Source organism: Lycorma delicatula, chromosome 3, assembly GCF_047948215.1.
Source record: "Lycorma delicatula isolate Av1 chromosome 3, ASM4794821v1, whole genome shotgun sequence".
NCBI lineage: Eukaryota > Metazoa > Arthropoda > Insecta > Hemiptera > Fulgoridae > Lycorma > Lycorma delicatula.
Window position 1 is genome coordinate 223142596 of NC_134457.1, and position 24967 is coordinate 223167562.

The following is a 24967-nucleotide window of genomic DNA, read 5'->3' on the forward strand; positions in this document are numbered from 1 at the left end:
TACCTATTTTAAAATCGCACAAAAAAATGTTATACCTAGATATCACTCATATCTACTCACTGTAATCAGGTAAATTATTTTCTGATTAATAAGAATGCTGGTTTTGGAAAGACTTACTAGACTTTTCATTGATATCTGGATTTTAATCAAATTATTTTAAGAAATTTTAATTACATTATCCAATACTTATATTAATTAGTTTGTGTGTTGATATTACTTTGTGGAATACTGAAGTAAGTGTGTTTTTGATGCTGTTTTGTTGGATAAACTGTCGAACAAGTTTATTCCGTGATAGTAAAGGCGTTATCCTGTTGTACTGTTATTGAAGTAAGTTTAAATTTGAGTAAATTCTGTTGTAGCACTCGTTTGAGTTTCGAATTTTTCATTTGACTAGGAAGTTCTCTGTGATTATTTCGTAAATTTTATTCAGCGTTAATTTCGTAAATTTCGCGATTTCTGATCTGTAAAGATTTTTAATATTTACACCCTTTTTTATGAGACGCTTGTAGGCGTATAATAATCGTGGTGCTATGTGTTACTTAAAAATATTTTTAAAACCGTTTTATTTTTTATCCGCGAATTATTATTGTAATGTTGTGCAAGAGTGAGGTTATGAGTAACATAAACAGTTGAAAGTTGAATTATGAAGATTGTAAAAACAAAACCGGCGCTTTGGAGTATACTATCACTTGTTTCCATTGGAAGTCTTGCCTCATTAAGAATGTTGATATTTTAGTTCTTTACTAGTCACTTGGGTTCAATTGCTTACTTAGCTTAATACGTATTTTATCAAACCTTATTAAGACGAATACAAAGTAATTGATTTGGCACGATAGGTACAACCACTTTTAAAAAATTTGCAAAGCAGACTTTTCAAATTAGTTACCAGGATTTTAATTAAATCATAATAAACTTGCCCGTATGACGTCGTTCTTGTCGATCAGAGATAAACTATTCATTTAAAAAGATATTTCATATATACAAGATACCAAACAGGTTTCAGTCAGGTGTTAAAAAGAAAATTTAAAATAATGATGTAGTAGAAATTATTAAATGTAGTGAAATAGAAACAGTAGTTCATTACCGCTTAACAGGTGACCTAACATGTAGGTCTAACAGCCTATAATGCTAAGCAGATATTTTAATCCTTGTTTGTAATTAAAGAAAAAAGTTGCTATGTTTATCTTAGCAACTTATGTTTATCTTATCTTGTGTCTGAAAAACTTTATGTTCAATTGATTATACTCATTTCTCAAATGTCACTAGAATTTGTGAAAGTTCAATTATCACTGCAATTTATAATCTGTTCATTAACTATGACGAGTGATTTAATTCCCACTTAGAATTATTTTTTTCTATAACAACCACTCTTACTTCAGTTTTAAGTTACTGTAAAACACAAATTATTTTGTATGTATTATTTATGCCGTAATATGTGCACTTGATTTTATACTAAGTCGGTAAGGTTAAGGTTACTCTGGTAAGGGGGAAGTCTTATTTACTCGATGTTCTTTAGTTTTAATCTTATTGTCAATGTCACTTAATTTTTTTTTTATAATTGTTTTGACAATTTTTTTTTAATGCATGCATAAAGCAATATATCTTTTTCATGAATTATTAGGAATTTGTTACTGTTTACCCCATATGTCAGGTTGTTGAAAAGTATACTAGGCTATTTATGGATAATGACAGAACATCTAACTTTTTAAAAATATATTTTCATGTTGGCATGATAATTTTTATAGATCTGGAAAAAATCTATCTTAAAATATTCATTACTGATCTATATTGCAATTAAAACAATTGTTCCTTTTATTTTTTGAAGAAGGCCTGTACTTATTTCCGATAGAAATGCCAAATTTATTTATTGTAACTATTACATCACAGTAGTTTTTTAAAGTTGTGAGACTGTTTAATCACTTGTCAGCTAAGTATAAGGGTTTAATGTTTTGGTTCTTGCAGATTCTTAAATAATTTCTTCACCAGATGATCAAAAGAAATCTTCTTGATAAAAATATACATTTTTTATTTCTTTGAATGAATTTAAAGCTAATTAACAAGTGTAGTGAACATAAAAAGGCATGTACTTTGAATGTAATGTAAAAAAGTAAGTTTCAGAACTTGAGAAGCTTCAAGTTTGTGTGCAATACAGTAAATATCATGTTATCTAAAAGTAGTGCATTGTTTCTTGTTAATTACATTAGCATTCTTTATTATTATTTCGATAATAAACCTAATGGTTTTATTTCACTTTACCCAGGAAACGTGGCGAAATATTTTACTAGTCATAACTTGCCAATGGAATATTTCTAGACTCATGATTATATGAATTTCTTTTCAATATTTTTGCTAGTAGATTGAGCTCGGAAAGCGCTGATAACACTATGTGAATCACCCTGTGTTAAGATCATAAGAAACAAAGTAAATGAACTGGAATTCATTATTCTGTCTCCTGATGTTTGGATGTTTGTGTAGAAGGTTGCTTGTGAACATTGAGCAATTATAGATATTGTTGATATTTTTATTCTTGGCTTATGTCTATTTTGCCTTTAGCATGTGTGTAAGGAAAATTCTAAACACCAAGGCCTTCAACAGTTTTAAATTTTATCTTCCTGCTTGTAGCACAATATTTCTAGATCACAGTCAGCCTTAACACATCACTAGCAGTCCAGTTCTTTGCCATATTTCTTTCACCTTCCTTTTCAGCGACAAAGCACAGGTAAATAAATTTGTCCTCTTTCCTGTACTTAAAACAGTAAGTTTATTTGTGGAAATGATTTAACTCGATCAGTAACCATGATTCTTGTTTTATTTATATTCATCGTCAGACTACATTTTGTCTTTGTCTCAAGGTATTTTTTAATTGCCCATAGAGGTGATGTTTGCACTTCCTAGAATTTCAGTTTATCATCTACCATTGTTACGCCTGAACAAACCATTCAGATTTATACTGATGATGTGTTGTATTCACGTATTGACTAGCTATACCAGGTATTGAATAGAAATAGCAATAGAATACATTCTGTTTAAATCCTTTGGTAGGTTCAAAGGGATTGGAGGATGCATTGGGATTGTTTTAAGTTTTAATTACTGCTTTGCTATCAATATACAGGTTTCTGGTGAGTCGGATAAGTTTGTGAGTTCACTCATTTGTTCCCAACTCATTCCAAAGTTCCTTAAATTTGACACAGTCAAATATCTTCTTGTAGTCTAGTAAATACAGAAAAAGAGGGGCACTAAATTCCCTGGTTTCTCAATCACATATGTAACATTCAAAATACAGTCATCTGTTCATTTGTTCTTCACAAAGCAGGTCGCTCAGTGATATTTCTGTATCTAGGTAATTTTTAAATCTTTCATCAATGATATTTAAGGGGATTGTACACAATGTGATCGTCACTGATATCTTACTCTGTAGTTGGCACATCATTGTGTTTTGGCCTTCTTGTGGAACGGGATATTTGTTAAAGTATTCTGATTCTCTATCAATATTCCATTGTTCTGTATGCTGCTCGTCTGAGGCATCTTAACAGTAATAATATCAGGTTCAGATGCTTTATTGTGTTTAGAATAGACTTTTTTCTTCCTTTAAGATGCTTACTTATATTGTTTCTGAACAGAATTTCAAATTTCTACACGAGTAGATTTGTCATTATCAAGATACAAACTGTTGCAGATCTCTTCCAGTGATTGACAGCATATTCTACATTAGACAATTGTTTCCCAGCCACATCTTTAAGACTTACTTGATTTCTGTACAAAGGTATCTCTCGATACTATGTGTCTTGCAAATGTCACATCTTCACCATCCTTCTTTCTTCAATGACCTTTTATGCTTTCTTTTTTAAACCTGTGTTTTATTTCTTCTTTACAGGATTACCTTCTTGAAATATTTATTCAGCAGTTTCATTAAGATCCTTTTAAACAGCTCCTACTTTTGAATCCTATTCTTCCTATTTCGTTAGTGTTTTTATTTCTTGTTTCACAGTACTGGAATTTTGCATGAATTTGATTATCAAAATCTTTGATTTCTGCCTTTCTTTCCAGCTTCCTTCTTTGACTAACTACCTTCTTGAATTTAGCTAGTTTCATTCTAGGTTCAAGGCACAGAAGTTGATGGTCACTAGCACAATTGGCTTCAAGAAAGGTCCTGGTAATTTTCACTAGACTTCCATCTTCAACCCACCGGGTTGGTCTAGTGGTGAACGCGTCTTCCCAAATCAGCTGATTTGGAAGTTCCAGCGTTCAAGTCCTAGTAAAGCCAGCTATTTTTACACGGACTTGAATACTAGATTGTGGATACCGGTGTTCTTTGGGGGTTGGGTTTTCAATTAACCACACATCTCAGGTACGGTCGAACTGAGAATGTACAAGACTACACTTCATTCACACTCATACATATCATCCTCATTCATCCTCTGAAGTATTATCTAAAACGGTAGTTACCGGAGGCTAAACAGGAAAAGAAAGACTTCCATCTTCAGTTAATCAGAAAATAATTTACCTGATTACAGTGAATAGGTGTAAGTGATATCAAGGTATAAAATTTTCATGGGTGGTTTTAAAATAGCTATTAGTAGTAACAGCTTTACTTCCCTCGCAGATACTTATTCCATCTCCAAGTTCATTTTGTATCACAGCTCCTCTGTTTAGTAGTAGCCAAGAAATTTATATGCTTTTTCATTAAATTGCTAATGTTCCAAAAAACATTTTAAAGAATTAAAAAAAAAAAAAAATTAATTTAGATTTGCCTGTTAAAATTCAAATTTGTATATAGAAGTATTTTTGGTAAGCAGTGTGTGTGTGAAAATGGATGTTTGTTAGTTTTTCCATTACATCTTAACATCCATTTTCACAGAGGCTACTTACAGAAAATGTTTCTACAAATTTTCAATGACACGTGCAGGGTTGGTATAAGCTTTGTTTTAATTTAATCATATAAAAGTTTAATCATATTTTTTTATGAATAATTTATTAATTTCCACTTTTTTCCATGTTCAGTTATGAGGGCTATTTAGTCGCATAATTTTGCATTGTATTTTAACCACCCTTTTCATTCTTTGTTGTATTTTGTTATCATTCATTTTTATAAATTGTCGATATTGTTGCAGCACAATTTTTTTTAAATAAGTTTGGAGACTTTCATTACTCCAAATTAAATCTTGAACACTTAAAGAAGTGTCTAAGAGACACACATTCATTGGACACTCATTCATTTCAAAGCTTGGATACTTCATTAAATAATCTTGGACACTAGTGTGTCTGTTTTATTTTAGTTTGTTTTATTTAATATATTTGTTAATTCCTTTGTATTCATCCAATGTAATTTTGATTACAAGCTGTTTAAAATTAATTTATATTAGCTTAAAAAATAAATGATTGTAATTTAATTATATATTTTATCTGTCAGATCAGGAAAAGTAGATTTGCATTTCCATAGTAAAGGGAACAGCACTTTCATATATATTTACCTAGTGCAAAATTAAACAGAAAAAAGTAGTGATTATTGTTCTTCTGAATACATAAAAAAGACTATTTCATAAAAAATAATGATGTGATCATGCAAGACAGTAAAAAATGCAATCAGTACATAGTAAAATAATAATAGTTTTAGTGGTGTTAGTGGCAAAATATTCTAGTGTGTATTTATTTAAATACAGATTAAACAACATATGAGAAAATTCATATTTATTTAAAAATTATTTATTTTTCAAAAACTCATTGTCATATTTTTTTTCTGAAAAAAATCGTTTGATTTAATTTCAAATAAATTAATTTATATGTAATTAATTGAAAATGGAAAAGATGCATAATATTCATCATCAACTGGTGCGGCTGGTCTGGTGCAAGACAGGTCTCTTACACCTCCACTACCCCACCATTTCTGTTCCATACCTTCTTCTTCATCGTCTTAGTTTCGAATCTTTATCTCATCTCTTAACTTAATCCTTTTTCTTGCTTCCTTTCTCTTTCCAGTGACTTCCATTGCAGTTGTCAAGATTCCACTTCCTCTAACTTCATTTTCTAACCAGTTTCCATTTCTTTTGTGTACTTTTCGTATAAATGCTCTTTAAACTTCTTAATTACTTCCTCTTTCATGTTATCTGTCCATATTATTTTCTTCATTCTTTTTCATATCTACGTCGTAAAACCTCAGTTCAATATTTCTGCTCTTCATCATCGTTTATGTTTCATTCTCATACTATAGGACACTCCACACATAGTATTTTATTAACTTCTTCCTTAACTGTAAGTTCAAATTTTTAGTACAAAATAATTCTCTTCTTACAGAACACTTCCTTTGCCATCAGTATCCTTCCTTTTATTTTCATTGAACTCTTCCAGTCCTCTGTCACTGTATTACCCAAATATGTGTAAATTTTTACTTTTTTAATTTTTTTTTCTTTCCTTTCCGTATTAGATACCCTATTACACAGTTCAGCTATTTCTTCCACTCCTTCCTCTTTTAATCATTTATAAAATTCTATGGGAACTTCACCTACTCAAGTCAATTTTTATGCTTCAATTGCTTTCTGTACTTCACATATAATATAGATGTTCTTTTATCCTCTTATTAGCTACCTCCCTTTCCTTTTCTGTGTTTAGTTCCCTCAGGTTTGTCTCTACAGTTTCTTCATGTATTCTTTCCAATATTCTCTTTTTTCTGCTCTTGCGCCACTTTGCCAACTTTATCTTCAATGTTTCTCATTTTACCATTCCTTTCCCATCTGTCCCATGTAATGCTTTTCACTCACTTTGCTAGTTCATATGGTTTTGCCTTTTCTTTTATAAATCCTCTGTGTCATTGCATTCTTCCTTCAGCCACCTTTACCTAGCTTTTTGTATTTCCCTCCCTAACTGATTGTTTAATTTGGAATACATTGATCTTTTATTTTTTCTGCCTTTCTTATTCTGCCTTCCTTCTTTCATTTTCTATAGTATTTCTGTTGTTAGCTATGATTTCTTGACTTTATTTTCCGCATAAGTACCTACTTCTTTCTCTGCTCTTTTTACTATAGCATTTTTTATTCTCATTGAGGTCTTCTCAGCATTCTCATTTTTTTCTTTCCATAATTTCCTTTTAGTTTTTTCCTGTTGCTTCCTCATCAGATTTTTTCAATTTTTCTAAATTCCATTCCTTAACTACCTTCAGTTTCTCTACTTTCTTGAAAGCTATTCTCAATTCCATCATAAGTAGCATATGATCACTGCTGATGTCTACATATGTTAATCCATTGGAGTCAATCCATTTGAACTGTCCCAAAAAAAAATAAGCTGGTTGCTTGAACAATTAAAAAAAAAAAAAACTGAAACTTACCCACTTCTTTCCTACATCTTTCAAGACCTTAAAACTATTTTTTTTAAATTTTTATTTAACCAATTTACCTGTGGTGGCCATTTTTGTTATGGTGCGCACACCTATTTTTGTGATTGTAAGGGTTTATAGAAAAAATCATAACTAAAAACTATTGGTCCTGGAAGGATGAAACAAAAAGCATTTTAATCATATTTTCTCAAGGTAAAAGATTGGTCCAGTGGTGTATTTACCTACCTCTCTTCTTTCTATGAGAAAATTACCAATAAAGTTGAACATGAAAAATGGTGAAATTTCACTTTGGTAATTTTTTTACAAGAGGCAGGGATAGCATAAACATTTGGAATTATTTTTTTATGTCTAGGTATATGTTACTAGTTTACTATAAATAATACTAATGGTGATATACTTACCCCTAAAGATTTATGATTTTTTGAAAACATTTGTTTTTAAAAATTCAAGTTTTGGCTTCAAATAACTCTGATTGGGCTGGTGATAAAAATCTCAAATTTGCACAACTTGCAGTGTTTTTGTAGAAGTTTATGGCACATAAAAATGTTTCTTGTGTATTATACTAATAAAAAAGTTATAACCTCTCAAAAATCATGAAAAACCTCTTAAAAGTGATACCATTTAATTTTTTTCTTTGTAATATGGGCTGCAGGGGGGCAAGTAGGTATTTGTTGCAGTTAGTTTGAAATCTTAGATTTGAAATAAGTTGGACATTTGTACTCTTGTATTTCATTGTGTGATGTATACAGCTGGCAATATTTATGACGAATTGAGTTATGGATAAGCGTAGCCACTCCATCGCCTTGTTTGTCCTCTCTTTCAATATTGAACAATGCAAATTCATGATACTTTGAAAGGCAGTTTTCTTCAGGGACGATTCCTGGATGCAAGCTATCCTTATACCAGCCTTTTTTCCTGCTTAAGAATCATTGTTTTCTGTATGAGACCTCATAGCATTCCACTGGGATGTTAATAGTTTGCCTGTTACTGCTGTCCTTATCTCTGTGGATTTCTCGCTTTGTTAAACAAGATTTAACAGAAAGGAAATTTGTTTAAATATTTCAAGAAGACTAAAATTTAAAAAAAACAAAATTGATTTTTTTGTACTGTTGATTGTGGCTGTGTACAGTCTTTATTTTAGAAAAACCTTATGCATTCTTTCCATAAAAAAGAGGTTTGTTAAAAATTGGTTCATTTCTTTTAATCCCATGGGATAATGATTACAATTGAACATTTAATACTAATTCATTTATTAATCCTGAATTATTGTAGGAACACTTTTGCCATATTAGTATTTAGAGGTATTTGGGTAGGTAATTTTATGTTTTATAACATTATTATGAATCTTAAGTGAATTATTATAAATATTAAGTGTAACCATTTTTTTTTTACAGGTTCTACTGAAAATTAGTATTGGGAATGGATTCAGATAGTGATGTTGAAGTCATAGATGAAAAAATAGATCATCGTTTTCGTATAAATCCATTTATGTCACTGAAAAATAATCATCAGTCTTCCTCCTTAATACCTCAGAATAAAAATTTTAATTCTGCATTTAAAGCTGGGCATTTATCTGCTGTGTTGCAAGAAAGTTCTCAGATTAATTTTTCTGAAACTAATTATTGTAGTGGTACTTCAAAGTTAAATTATAAGAAAATAACAGATTATAAATCTAATGAAGCTGTAAAAGAGAACAGTGGTGATGTGATAGTTATACAAGACAACTCAGATGATGAAAATGTTGATTTAACTATTGGTAAACAGAATAGAATTTATAAAGATAATTTATCTTCCCCTGTTCAGTTGAGTAATAAAAGAAATCTCAAGACTAAGGCTGGATCAATTACTTATCCAGTTTCTGATAATAACAGATTGGATAATCCGGTTTTAGATATTCTTCATCAATCATCTCTTCTTACTTTTAATCGAACTACTGATAACCCAACTACATACCCGCTTCATCAGTCCTCTAAAAATTTCAGAAATTCAGTTGCTCCTGGAAAAGAAATAAGTGGAAAGCAATCGTCTAACTGTTCATCTCTTAAAGGTATACAATTTCGTGATAATATGGAACCAAATCAGATTCAAAGTTCTTCAAAAACTGTTAGGGGACATTTGGCGCTTGCATCTAATAGCTCGGTTGGTGTTTCGAAAGCTGATGATCTTAGTGGTTATTTAAAAAATCATATAAAACCAACTTGCTTTCAAATATCACCAGAGGTCACTTGTTCTCTTATTGAAGTTTCAGAGCAAAGTAATTCCATAAAAACTACAATTGACCCTATAACTGTTGAAGATGATTCAGCTGCAGTTATATCAAATCAGAAGACAATTTCTTTGAAAACTTCACATATTCAACAGTCAGCCCCTTTAAGGAATGATAAACCCAGTACTGCTTTAGAATCAGATTATTCATTTTATACAAATTTAAAGAGTAAAATTCCTAATAAACCTGCGGAGTTAGATCAATCTATTGATACTGAATCTTCAATTTGTTTGCAAAAGAATACACTTGGAAAACAATCTGCTACATCTAATAGTACAGATGTCTTATCTACTAGTTGTACAAATTCAGATCATGTTTTAAGTACTTCAAAAACTATTCACAGTAATGACTCGGTTTCTGTAGGCACTGATAGTTTTAATATTGTTCTAAAATGTCATGATAATTCAGATTGTTCAAAGTCTATTTGCCACCATCTCTCATCAGATGGGAATTATTCAATTACGGGCAGTGCTCCATCAACCCCAAAGAATAAAACGTCTACATGTGATGATAAACATTCAGGTACACCAAAGTTAACTGAAAAAGTAGTAACTCCATCTACACCAACAGAACTTATTGTGATTGAATCGAGTCAAATAAAATATTCAAAAGCCATTAATTCAGTTCCAGGGAAGTATTTTGGTTCACCTAAAAAATCATCACCTACAAAAAAACTTGGAAAATTTTCTCCATTTAGAAAATCTAACAGAAATAAACCTTACAAACTTTCTCCTTCAAATCATATTGACCGTTATTTTAAATCATGCCCAAAGAAACTGAATTTCTCCAATGTAGAAAAAGTAAACAACAAAGTTAATAAAATAATTCCACAAAATGATACATTAAGTGTTCAAGAACCATCTTCTGTGGTAAATAATGAAAATAGACAGTCATCTGATTTTAATGTTGTTAAAGTTGAAAAAGAATTTAAGAAGGAAAAACATGTGCAAGATATAATATCACTGGAGTTATCAGAAGAATTGGCAGAGCCTCTTGAAAAAGAGAATGACGATTTAAATTTATCAGAGTCGATGAAAACAAATGAAGCTTCTGAACAACAGAATGAAACAAGTGAAGATCCTTTTATTGGTACACAGGAAATGAATGATATTTTAGAAATTTTGAAGCAAAAAGAAGATCCGTTTATAAATGAAATTCTTCTCATACAGCAGAACTCAAATGCGATTGGTTCTCCTATAAAACAAGATGAAACTGTCAATAAAAGTCAGGAAAATAAGGAAGAAGAAGAAAGAAAAGTGAAAAATTCTGATTTTAATTATTCTGTTATGGATAATGTTGTCAGATTTGTTTTAAATGGTAGTGAAGATTATTTATTAAGTACTTTTGACCACAGTGTTTATAAACAAATGTTTATTAATACACCCAAAAGTGCCCAGTTACTTTATTTCAGATTATTTTCAAGAAAGCATGCTTGGATTCGAAAAAAATCCATGAAATGTAAATATTCATACTTATCTAAAGATATTAGTAAGGAATTGAATGATCTGACTCGGCTAGAATTTATTACAACTGGTAAGTTTTTATTTTCGATACAAAATCAATTTAAATTAATTTTGTTACCACCTGCATGAAAAAATGCGGTACTTACGTATTAACGCCACCGCAGCTACAGCTTTATTTAAAAACAAAGTAGTCAATCGGATTTCGGTGGAAAATGAACAGTCTCTTTATTAATTTTAATAAATGGTTATTTATATTTATTTATTTTATAAATATAATTTAACCAAACTTTAACCTACGCTCGCTTTGCTCGCTAACCTTGACTAATTAACACCGTAATTTTTTGAGTATTTATTTAATAAATTCAGTAATTATTACAATTATTTATTATTTAAATAATCAAAACACTCCTGTTAATTAGTCAAGGTTAGCGAGCATAGGTTAAGTTTGGTTAAATTATATTTATAAAATAAATATAAATAACCATTTATTAAAATTAATAAAGAGACTGTTCATTTTCCACCATAATCCGATTGACTACTTTGTTTTTAAATAAAGCTGTAGCTGCGGTGGCGTTAATACGTAAGTACCAAAAATGCTTTTGATGTAGTTATTTAGAGGCATAAACACATTTTTTGTATAATCATGGAATGAACATTAAACAATTAAATAGCATTTATTGCATTACTAAATAATGTAATTCATAATATAATAAATTAATTCTATTAAAGTATTTAATATCAGATAATTACTAAAAACCATAAATGTAGGTTGAGGTTATTAATTAATCAATTTAATTTTCTTTTTCATACTTTTAAACTTTTATTAATGATTTATTTAATTTAATTGTTAACTTAAGTAAAAATATATTTATTTATAGTTATTTATAATACATTACTTTAATATTACTGCTATTTAAGCAAGTTAGATAATTATATTAGTTTTTGAATAACTGTAGAGCGTATAAAAACAGTAACTAGTTTATAAAACATGTTCAGATTGTTGCCATAAAAAGAAGTTGAATTATGCAAATAAAACTGTTGTTAGGAAAGTCTGAGTTCTCGCTGTTTTCTATTTCTGTTGAGTGTAATTACATACAATGAAATATGTAGCAATGCAGTGTTGTCAGAAAGGTGCATGTGAGACAGACATGCCTATTTTTTTTCAACGGCTATGAGACTTCATGAATTTTTTGTCATAATTGCTTTTTCATTATTTGTATTTTAAATTTATGGTCTGTTATGACAATATCTTTATTATATTTTTATTGTTTTCAGTTTTTTATCCTTTTATAATATTCTATATTATTTTGATATGTATTTAATATATTCGTTTCTTATTATATTTACAATTATTTAAAGTATAATATTTTTCAACATATTTTTCTGGACCAAAAATTCATGTTTAACTACGAATATTTTAAAATAGATTGTAATGTACAATATTTTGCACTAAATAATAAGGCAAGCATGTGTTAATAAAGGGACACATATTAGAAGTTCTGATTTTTATGAAATATAAAAATTTAAAAAGGTTTGATTGATAGTTTTAACTTCCTCAAAGAATGCATCACTTACCTGGGAATAAATTTTAGCCAGTTGAACTGGCAATAGTGTACTTGAAAACTAGTGGGCTTCCTGATCTTGAATATTTTAAATGCTCAGATTTAGAGAAATACAGTTTATTTTCTTACAGTGGTAATTTCATGAAAATGTACTCTTTGATATATCATGAAGGATGTAAGTAAAAAGTGCATATATGTGAAATAATTATTATAGCACCACCCTTAGTCATTCAGATGATGATATACTTTGCATGTAACAGAAATGGAAGATTAAAAATTTTTGTCATTTTAAATGTATTTCTAAAAATCATATTAAAAAATATTTAAAACCAAATAAATATTAGAGAAAGGAGTGAGTTTATTGGTTTGCTTTATTAACGTCTTAAAGATTAGCCTGAAAAATTCCTTTAGTATTTTGTATAAATTTTTAAAGCTTTTTAGACATCCTGTTAATATGTAATTTGTTGTATAATTGTACAGTTTTTTTTTGGTTTAAATTTTTCAAAATTGTACACAAGGATCCATATATTTTTATTAATGTTTTTTTATTTAATAAACATAAAATGTTTACATTGTTTTTTAATAGATCAGAGTTCTGAAAGTTTGGATGCAGTACTTAGTTTACTGGATGTAAAGGAGCTGAAAAATTTGTGTAAAATGTATCATTTACCAGTTATTGGAAAGAAGGTGAGCTTAATATCATCGCTGATCAAAATGCAATCTTCACAACAGATTATTGTAGCTGGAATGTCAAATGATGCATCTTCACTTCTTAGAGCACGGTATATTATTCTATGTTGACTTATCTTTGTGTTTTTATTTCCTTATAGAATGTTATAAAGTTAATTCTTTACCTTATAAAATATTATAATATTCACTTTCATTTAATCATACCACGTAAATGTTTTTATTTAAAATTCAATTAATCAAACTTCATCAAGAAATCCATTCATCGGAAATATTGTTAAGTATCTTATTTAAATTATTTATTTTGTTAAGTTAACTTATTTCAAATTTGATTACATATTGTTTATGTATTAATATACCTTTGTTTTAGTATGAGGATCAAAAAGTAACGAGAATTTTTTAATTGTGCGCACTGTATTTTGTCATTCGATTTGATCTTTTTTCTGTATATTGGTATTATTGTCAGTTATGTATATATTAATTTTCAACCATATGCAACACTTAGTTTATGTTTGGCAATCAAAAAAGCAGGATGTACTTTACTGCTTTCAGCGATGATTTTTTTGTGTAGTGAAATGTTGAATCAGAATTTGTCTGAAAGTTTGTGTTAAAGATGGAATTGAATGCAGTGAAGCATTTAAAACGTTGAAGAAGGCCTTTGGCAATGATGTTTTTGAGTGGTACAAATAATTTCAGGAAAGGTGAGAAGAAGATGATGATGTGAGGTCTGGGTGTCCTAGCACATCAATTTGATGAAAATGTCAAAAAAGTTAAAGAGATTATACTTGCTAATTCCAGAATCACCATTAGAGAGGTAGCCAAAGAAATAGGAATTTCATATAGGTTATGAAAAGTGATTTTTACTAATGTCTTCAACATGAAACAGGTGGCAGCCAAATATTTGTTCTCAATTGTTAAATTTTCAACAAAAACGGCATGACGTAATCATCACCAAACAAATGTTACTGATGACCAGACTTGCTAAAGCGCATCATAACTGGTAACGAAAAATGTGGGTGCGACTACAATGTTCAAACAATGGCTCAGTCATCCCGTTGAAATTTTTCTGAGGAGGCTGATCCAAAAAAAGCACGTTAAGATCGGTCAAATATGAAAGTCTTTCTAACCCCTGTCTTCGACTACAGTGGAATTGTTCGCACGAATTCCTGTTACAAAAGGTTGTACGATCAACAAGGAGTACTACCTTGACGTTTCATATAGTTTGTGTTAGGTAATCCAGAGGAGATAACCCAAACTTTGGAGAGACAACTGTTGATTGCACCATGACAATGCATTTGTGCATACTGCTTTAATTATCAAACAATTCTTTGAAACATTATACTATTGTTATGCTGCAACCACCCTACTCTGCAGACATAGTCCCCTATGACTTTTTTTATTTCCCAAACTTAGAACAACACTCGGGGGGACAGCGTTCTTTCACAGATGAGATAAAGGCAAAATTGCAAGCCGAGCTCAACGTGATCCAAGAGGATTTTCACAAGTGTTTTTTAAACAGGAAGATATGTTGGCATAAGTGTATAATATCATAGGGGGCCACTTTGAAGAGGATAGGATAAACATTGGAAGATTGATTGAATTACTTTGGGAGAAAATTACAAATTCTCGTTACTTTTTGATCGTACCTCACTCATGTATGCGTGTTTTTACATCGGTTTAACATACCCGAGAGTTATTGGTTTAAATGATGTGTTACGGCGAATGAAGTGTACAGCATTGAATGTATGGTTAATAAACATATATATATATATATATGGTTAATAACCATATATATATATATATATACATATATATATATACATTATATATATATATATATATATATATATATATATAATGAAAAAACATTAACAAAATTGGAATAAAATATTACCTATTCTATTCTGTGGAGTGAATGACAGTGTCTTGTATTCTTTGTATGGTTGCCTGCAACTGTTTATCTTGACAATTTTTTTACTGTTGTGAGTATTGTGTGAAACTTGCTGATCTTCTTTATTTTTTGATTAAAACATACAGTTGAAGATGTAATAATAATACTGTCTTTCAGTAATATTAATGTAATTATTATGATGAATAATTCACATGATTTTTCTATTACCTAGCCGCTAACATGTTTTTACTAATTTATTATTATCTCACTCCATGTATCTCCTAACCCAATAATTATCACTACTGTTGTGAACTTACCTGCAAGCAACAAGCTACTTAAAGAAACATCATCGTATGACTCTTAATCAGACTGTACTTGTACTAATGTTGTTTTTATGTATGAAATGGCCTTAAGTTCATAAAACACAGTCATCCTGTCCATATATTTTATTTGTGATTTTTTACTAATAAACTTGGATTTCATGGTTATTTAATTCTTCCATATCTAAATCCAGAGATATTTTTGTTAAAATCTTGAAATCTTTTGATGTGTTTAAAACTAATAATATTTTTTAAATTATATCAACAGAATATCATTTTTGTTAACCTAATCCTTTCAAAATATCTTTAAGATATAATACGTTTACAATTATGGGACATTGTCAACTTTTAAACACTTATTTCAAGTTGCTTTTAACACAGGCTATTGTTAAATTAACAGTACTTTTAGAGTTCTGAATAATTTCGAATGTATTTTCATAAGATTGCATAATTGTCTGAATTAATACATTTAAAAGTGTAAATTATCTCTCATCATTATCAATTAGTATGTTCTGATAAAATTTAAAAAAAATTAATAGAAAGTATTTATTGTGAGTTTTGGAATGGAAGAAATAACAATTTTTTTTTAAATTCTTTAATGTTTGGAAATTTTACCCTAGAAGTTTGAAAATATTGTGACATTCAAAATAAGTACAAAATGTTTTTTCCAAATTGGACCTTTTTTTGTTGGATATTGCATTGGCTGATGGTTTTAAAAATGAATTGCTTTATTAAAAAATAAAAAAAAATTGGTGCTTTTTCTCTTTATCAGTAGCTCTAAAGTGTCCAACAATTTGTAGACTTATATTTTATAAGAATAAATTTTGAAAAGTACAAGCTTCAAAACAAGTCATTAAAACTAATGAGATAAGGTGATTTTGAAAAATCTAAAGCCAGAATTCGTCTTTGTCCTGTATACTATGACACGCTATAGTGGTTTAAATATTGTATTAGAATTATGGTGTAGACTAAATTTATTTTTATTTTTTAGCTATTATATTGGCTTAATTTATTATTAACCAGTTGAGCTTGAATAATTTTTTATGAATGTTAAGTTAGTCTTAATTTACAAACTATTGTGTTTATTTGTCTGCTTTCGTGTTATTTTTCTTTTGAATAATTTGATTTCAGGGCAGAAGATTTGTTAGGGGAGTGTGCAAAATTGACTGAAGGACCTAGAAATACATTTTTTAAATTTCTAAGACTTTTTGCATTTTCATATGCAACGGATGTAAAAGACAATTTATTTACTGCTGTATCAGATAGATTTAGTAGCAGACATCAGTTTCCTGATTATGATATAAAGCATGTTCCAGTCTTTTATTCATCTGACTGTTTTGAAGAGTAAGTAAAATTAATTATTTCCTTAATCGGCTCTGGTTGCTGATCTTCTGTTATTTTCTTGAAATTCAAGAAAATTCATTTATGATACTCGTAAAAAACGTTTTTAGGATGAGCTAAGTTGTTAGTGTGAGTGTAAAATTAGCAAAATTATAATATTTATTGTTATGTAGAATGAATAATAGTATAATGTTTCAGTGAATATTCCATAATTTATATTTTAAGTATGCATATTTATAGATAATTTCAGGATTATGTAATACATATATTGTGGTTATGTGCTTATGTGTACGTTAGATTGTTTTAGAATTCCTTTGCTTTGGAAAATTATGGTTTCATGATCATTAGTTCACTGTGCTGCACTAAAGCGTAGTTGTTACTAATGTACTCAAGCTCTTAAAAAGGGAAAATATTTCATGTGTGATGGGAAAAGTGGTCTAAAAAGTTAAACAAAATTTTTAAATAAATACATTTATTAAAATAAATGAGAATTGTTTCTTGAGGATATTTAAAATATTTTGTGGTAATTTTTAAGAAAATCAGTGAGTTTATTTAAATGCAATAAAACCTCTCGTTACAAAAGTTTAAGAAATAAATTCACGTCAGTGCAGTTTAGTTTTAGATGCTGTAATGTGTTGTTTGTAACCATGTTAAAAACACTAAGTACGGGTTTTTGTATTCTATTTGAAATCTATTGGCTTATGTTGTAACATAAAATATTTTCTTTTTTTATTACTCTTATTTATTACTGCATTACTTCAGTTTAATAGAACTAATGCTACTATTAAAACCAAGGGAATTGATTAAATCACATTAAAAGATTAGATTTTTAACTTGTACATTTTTTTCTTCATTGATCAGTCAAAAATCATCTCTTTAGTAAAATATAAACTAGTTCTCTTAGACTTACTTTCCTTTGTAAAGACTGCTGCTTTATTCTATATAGTATAATTATTGCACATCAGAGTACATCCTTTTTTTATTGTTTATCTTTTACAATGTGGATTTTGGTTAAAACTCTTAAAACAAAACAAAAGCAGTTGCACTGGAGGAAAAGCTGGTTATTGTTGATTGGCATAAGAAAAGTAATAGAAAACTTAAGGACATTACACTAGCAACCTGACTTAATGATTGATTAAGTTAGGCGCTTCTCAAAACATGAAAAGATTAGTTATAAATGTGCTACTTAAAAAACTAAAGATTAAGATAATTTTAAAGCTGATGACTGAACATCATAATCAACATAATATCTGTTTTTCAGTGCAGATAATAAAGATATTAAAGATAAAGAGAAATAAAGATCTTAATATTTTGAGATTGATGAAACAGAAGAAAAATCATAAGTAAATTGCTATTAATAGAGTGTTCCAAAAGTGTTAAATATTAAAATTTCTATAATTTTAAAGTAGGGAAAGTTGCAGTTGCTGACAGTTTTTTAAAAACTTGAGGAAAGCTAGTACTGAAAGTAATTAAGACCTCAATGCATAGTTAAGCGAAACTACTGTCTACTGAAAATTTGTACTCGGTTGTACATTGGTTCAGTCAAAGAAAATTCTTTGGTAGGTTTCAAAACCTAAAGAACTAAATTAGAATTAAAATTAAATTAGAAAGAAAGATTTTTAAAAAAGAAAGAATTAATATTGTAAACTAGGAAGCATTAGAGTTAGAAAGAAAACTAGAATTAATTATTTTTTTAATATTTAATGGTGTAAGCAGTTTACTGTGTTGAAAGAAATGACCCAAAATTTAAATTTATTGGGTCTTTAAATTAAAAAAAAAAATGTTTTAATGCTCAAAGTGTAGAATGTTAGTTTTGAGAATAATGTTTATTAAATATTCTGAAGGGAAGACCCATATGTTAATGTATGACAGCAGACTTAATTGGAACTCTATTTCTGATATCATAACTATGGGACTTTTACAATATAACACCTTGTAGTATCCTAAGCACTTTCTTATCTCACACAAGCGTTAAAAAAGTGTATAATGAGGATGCTGCCAAAATTTTCAATTTCCTAGAATGTTATTTACAATATGATCTTTTCTCTTTATTAATTTTATTAACTAATAGTGTGGTGAATACAATAGAAGTAATTAATTAGTATATCAAGTTTATTAGTTGCAAAGTAAAGAAAATTTCAATGATAAAATCTTCAGATTATTTGTTGAATAAGTAATTTTTAATTTCCTCTAATATAAAACTGCAAATTTTTTTCTTTTTTATGTCTTCTTAATGAGTTTAGGCAGTTGTCTCCTACTGTGTTATCCAAAAGTAATCAGTCTGCTGCTTGCATCTGTTCTTGGGTCATTCCAAACTTTGTTGTTTGCTTGGCCTGCAATCAAAGACTCTTCGGGAACCGTGATGCTTCCATTCATCCCAAATGATCTGCCCATTGTTTCCAATATTATTTAACCTTTTTGTTCAAATTATAAAATTTGAATTTCTTCTGTCTGCTTTTGTATATCCTACTACTGACCTTAAAAATCTCATTTCAGTAGATTGTAGCCTAGACATCTGTGCTGTTGTCATCATCCATGTTTCACTACCAGACAGATAACCAGGAACTTCTATTACTTTTTAAAATTTCATTATCATACTTTTTTGAACCTTATCCGTCAATGTCCTTTTAATCCATTTGTGTAATTGAATATTTCAATCTTCTTATTTATATCCATCTCTTCCAGGTAGGATATGTTGCAGCCAAGAAAATTAAAACAGTTTACTTGTTCCAGTGTTCTCCAAGACAATCTTTGATCTTACTGGCCACAATCCTGTAAAAGCCATAACTTTAGTTTTATCTTGTGAAATATGCAAATTATATATTGTAGCCACTTTTGCCAATTTATAGAGAAACTTTTGAGCTCCATCCGATCTTGCTACGTTATTGGGTATAATGCCTTTGTTTTCAGCAAATAAAACTACTTTTTGTTATTTCATATTCAGACTATACATATTTAGATTTGAAATATACCTTAACTTTGTCAATATATAAGTTAAATAGCATAGGAGAAACACTGCAGCCTTGATGAAAATGCTGTTTTATTTCTACAGTTTTCCTTTTATTTTCAACTATACATATCCTGGAATTCTTGTACAGACTTTTTACTATGTTAACAAAGTGTAGTGAAATACCTTGGCATTGTTGTTTATTGAAGATCGATTCTCTGTTTACCATATTGAATGCTTTAATATTGTCTGCAAGAATCATATTGTGTTAAATTCTCTATTATCTGGTTTAGGATGAAGCTCCTGAAACAGGATCTTCCTATTTTAATGATGTGAGTATTCTTGACTGTTCATGTCCTATCATTGCTTCTGTTAAAGGTCTTATTCTGGCTGTAATTATTTTTGAATAAAGTTTGTGTGCTACCGTAAGCAGACTTACTCCTATACGATTGTTACACTGTAATCTGTCTATCTTCTTAAATATTGGAGATATAATGCTATTTTCCATGCTGTTGATTAGGTACATTTCTCCCAACATAAATTCATAAAATGCAGTAAATGCCTTTTCACTCCTGAGACATAATTCAACATTTCAGCTTTTATACTGTCACTTCCTGCTGGTTTCCTATTTCTCAGTTTATCCAGTGCATCTTACAGCTCTTCAGGCTCTATCCTATCAACTGGAATTATTTCAAAACACTCGTCTTTCCTTTCCTGACTATTTTCCTCTTTACTCCTTAATTTCTTAAAGAATTTCAAAAAAGCTTCATTATCTATCATATTTATTCTTGATAAATCTTTTTCACTCTTATGTAAATGCCTCATAACCTTACATGCCATATTTTTTCTATGATTGATATCGTTCTCTATATCTGTGATGTAACGATCCCATTTGTCCATCATGGTTTCCTAATTTTGGCTTTGATGACATTGGATAAATGCTCATAATTTTGCTCTGCTTACTCTGAGCCATCAGTAAGCAGTTTTCTGTAGGCTTTCTTCTTCTCTACTACTACTACCTTTATCTCATCATTCCATATCTTCATTCTCTTATTGACATAATTCTTTTTACTATTTCTATCATTAGCGGCTCTCTCAACTACAGCTTTTATATGCTGTCATTCTACATCTACATCTATATTATTACTCCACTGATAGGACTTATTCCAGATATAGAGATGCCTTCTATATAAGTATTAATTGATTACAGTTGTAGCAAAAGTATGCACCATGAGTATTCCATATTAACATTTTGTCCCACAGTTTTTTCGCTTTCACCCATCGTTTCATTAAATTAACTCTTGCAAATAACATATAATGGTACTACCCAAATCACAGCCTTGAAAAACCTGCACATCCCTTGAATAGTTTCCTTGTTTTCTCATTTGTTACAAATTAGTCTATTGTGCTTCTATTGCCTCTTTCTGTTGAGATGAATTTGTTTATGCTTGTATGCTTGAAATTTATGTACATAACTGTTGTACTATTGTAGGAAGCAAAGTTACGCAGTGTTTGACATTCTGTATGCTCTCATTATGTGTAGACACAATTTGACAATATCCTGTTTCCAACTCTGGCATTCCAATCAATTTTCCTTTCCCAGCAAGAGATCGTACATTCCATGTGTAGATTTGAAGTTTTTCCAGTAGTCCAAAATCCTTTATTTTAGTTTCCGTTTTAATTCTTTTGTCTTGGTCTTTGTGGATGATTGTCTTGGTCATCTTTTCTTTGTGGATGATTTTTAGTAAGTTCTATGTCCCTGAACAGTGCAGCTAAGGCTAGCAGTAGGAGCTGCTACCTTAGAGCTTCTAGCCTTCATCTGGGTTTTGTTCGAAGTCCCACCTCCTGGAAGAGGTTCTTATGCCTTCTCCACCATTGGGAACATTCCTCTTCTACCTTTGAGGTTGTTGACTGGATTCACTGGTTTTTTGCTCACCTTTTTTTTAAGAATATTAAACTTAAATCTTATTGTAAAGGTAATTAATTCATTTTTCCCCCAAGAAAACGTTATGATTTGTGCTTATTAGTAATGAATTATCTGCTGTTGATATTTTATCACTCTTTGTTCAAATAAAATTAGAAATTGCAGGGTGAGCAAAAAGATGTGCAATTCTGAATTAAAAATAGAGTAATTTTAGTACTAAAAGTATAGTAACAGTCATATGTAAAAGTAAAAACATGTCCATCAGTAAACAAATCTCAATTGAGATAACAATGTCTAGATAACAATTCTGAATTCGTTAATCCACTGAAGTGGACAATTAGGTTGCTTCTAATGGGTAAAATGGCAGTGACCTGGGTAATGGGTAAAATGGCAATGGCAGCAACAACATATACATAACAATCAAATAACCTCTATATTATGTCTATCATTTGCAGGTGTGCTATAATAAGACTATAATGCGTTTTTGCATAGCTTTACATGAATTTATTGTTAAGTTATTTTAAATTACAATCCTTTTTAAAAAGCCAGGATGACTTTGCTGTATCTTTTCCTTGATCATTTTTCTTTTGTCTTCAGTCATTTGACTGGTTTGATGCAGCTCTCCAAGATTCTCTATCTAATGCTAGTAGTTTCATTTTGGTATACCCCCTACATCCTACATCCCTAACAATTTATTTTACATATTCCAAACGATGTCTGCCTGCACAATTTTTTCCTTCTACCTAACCCTCTAATATTAAAGCGACTATTCCAGGATGCCTTAATATGTGGCCTATAAGTCTATCTCTTCTTTTAACTATATTTTTCCAAATTCTTCTTTCGTCATCTATTTGCCGCAATACCTCTTCATTTGTCACTTTATCCACCGGTCTGATTTTTAACATTGCCCTTTAGCACCGCATTTCAAAAGCTTCTAATCTTCTCTTCTCAGATACTCCGATCGTCCCAAGTTTCACTTCCATATAAAGCGACACTCCAAACATACACTTTCAAAAAACTTTTCATGACATTTAAATTAATTTTTGATGTAAACAAATTATATTTCTGACTGAAGGCTCGTTTAGCTTGTGCTATTCGGCATTTTATATCGCTCCTGCTTCGTCCATCTTTAGTAATTCTACTTCCCAAATAACAAAATTCTTCTACCTCCGTAATCTTTTCTCCTCCTATTTTCAAATTCAGCGGTCCATCTTTGTTATTTCTACTACATTTCTATACTTTTGTTTTGTTCTTGTTTATTTTCACGCGATAGTTCTTGTGTAGGACTTCATCCATGCCGTTCATTGTTTCTTCTAAATCATTTTTATTCTCAGCTAGAATTACTATATCATCAGCAAATCGTAACATCTTTATCTTTTCACCTTGTACTGTTACTCCGGATCTGAATTGTTTAACATCATTAACTGCTAGTTCCATGTAAAGATTAAAAAGTAACGGAGATAGGGAACATCCTTGTCAGAATCCCTTTCTTATTAGGGCTTCTTTCTTATGTTCTTCAATTATTACTGTTGCTGTTTGGTTCCTGTAAATCTTAGCAATTGTTCTTCTATCTCTGTACTTGAACCCTAATTTTTTTAAAATGCTGAACTTTTTATTCCAGTCTACGTTATGGAATGCATTTTCTAGGTCTATAAATGCCAAGTATGTTGGTTTGATTTTTATAATCTTCCTTCTACTATTAATTTGAGGCCTAAAATTGCTTTCCTTGTCCCTATACTTTTCTTGAAACCAAATTGGTCTTCCCCTAACACTTCCTCCACTCTCCTCTCAATTCTTCTGTACAGAATTCTAGTTAATATTTTTGTTGCATGGCTAGTTAAGCTAATTGTTCTGTATTCTTCACATTTCTCTGCTCCTGCTTTCTTTGGTATCATGACTATAACATCCTCTTTTGCTGTGTATCAATTATCACAATTATCTGCTGTGTAATATTTATGAAAAAGGGAACTACCCCTTTTTCATAAATATTACACAGCAGTTTGTATAATCTATCAATCACTTCTTTATCTGCACTGCACAGTAATTCTTCAGGTTTTCCATCTATTCCAGGACTCTTTCTGTCTTTTAAATCGTTTAATGCTCTCTTAAATTCAGATCTCAATATTGTTTCTCCCCTTTCATCCTCTTCTTCCTCTATAACAACATTTTCTAATTCATTCTTCCTTATAACTCTTCAATATATTCCACCCACCTATTGACTTTTCCTTTCGTATTATAAATCGGTGTACCATCTTTGTTTAACATATTATTAGATTTTAATGTATATACCCCAAAATTTTCCTTAACTTTTCTGTTTGCTTCATCTATTTTACCAATGTTCATTTCTCTTTCCACTTCTGAACACTTTTCTTTAATCCACTCTTCTTTCGCTAGTTTGCACTTCCTGTTTATAGTATTTCTTAATTGTCTATTGTTCCTCTTACTTTCTTCATCACTAGCATTCTTATATTTATTGTACGTTCATCCGTAGCTGCAATATATCGTCTGAAATCAAAGGCTTTCTACCAGTTTTCTTTGTTCCGCCTGAGTTCGCTTCTGCTGATTTAAGAATTTCCTTTTTAACATTCTCCCATTCTTCTTCTACATTTTTTACTTTATCTTTTTTACTCAGACCTCTTGCGATGTCCTCAAAAATCTTCTTTGCTGCCTCCTCTTCATCAAGCTTCTCTAAATTCCACCGATTCATCTTACACCTGCCTATCTCTTCCCTATCTTCTTGTTCATTACGAAACCTACTCCTGCTTGCCCATTATTTGAAGCTGAGTTAATTATTCTAAAATCACCTGACCAAAAGTCGTTTTCCTCTTCCCACCGAACCTCGCTAATTCCTATACATTTATCCTAGCCATTTCCCTCTTTAAATTTTCTAACCTACCAACCTTTTTTAGACTTTTAACATTCCACGCTCCAACTCGTAGAATGTTATTTTTTAATTTTCTGGTGACCCCTTCCTTAGTAGTCCCCACCCGGAGATCCGAACGGGGAACTAGTTTACCTCCGGAATATTTTACCAAGGAAGGCACCTCCATCATTGCTATATGAAATTGCAGAGAGCTACATTTTCTTGGAAAAAAGCAACTGTAGTTTTCCATTGCTTTCAGCTGCGCAGTACTCAGAGGACTGAGTGATGTTGATGTGGCATTTAAGTTGTCCTGACCTACACCCTTAACAACTACTGAAAGAGCTGCTGCCCTCTTTCAGGAATCATTCCTTAGTCT

At 30.2% G+C, this 24967-nt stretch overlaps 1 protein-coding gene across 1 annotated transcript in view; it reads left to right on the forward strand.

The window, feature by feature from the left end:
- The first annotated feature begins 268 nt into the window (after nt 1-268).
- Nucleotides 269-24967, forward strand: part of LOC142322470 (uncharacterized) — a 56973-nt gene continuing 32274 nt past the window's right edge. Inside the window, exons 1-4 of the mRNA XM_075361587.1 lie at nt 269-327; nt 8722-11126; nt 13205-13400; nt 16648-16860. Coding sequence (XP_075217702.1) covers nt 8747-11126; nt 13205-13400; nt 16648-16860 — 2789 coding nt within the window. The 5' untranslated portion in view covers nt 269-327; nt 8722-8746. The remainder of the gene's footprint in view (nt 328-8721; nt 11127-13204; nt 13401-16647; nt 16861-24967) is intronic.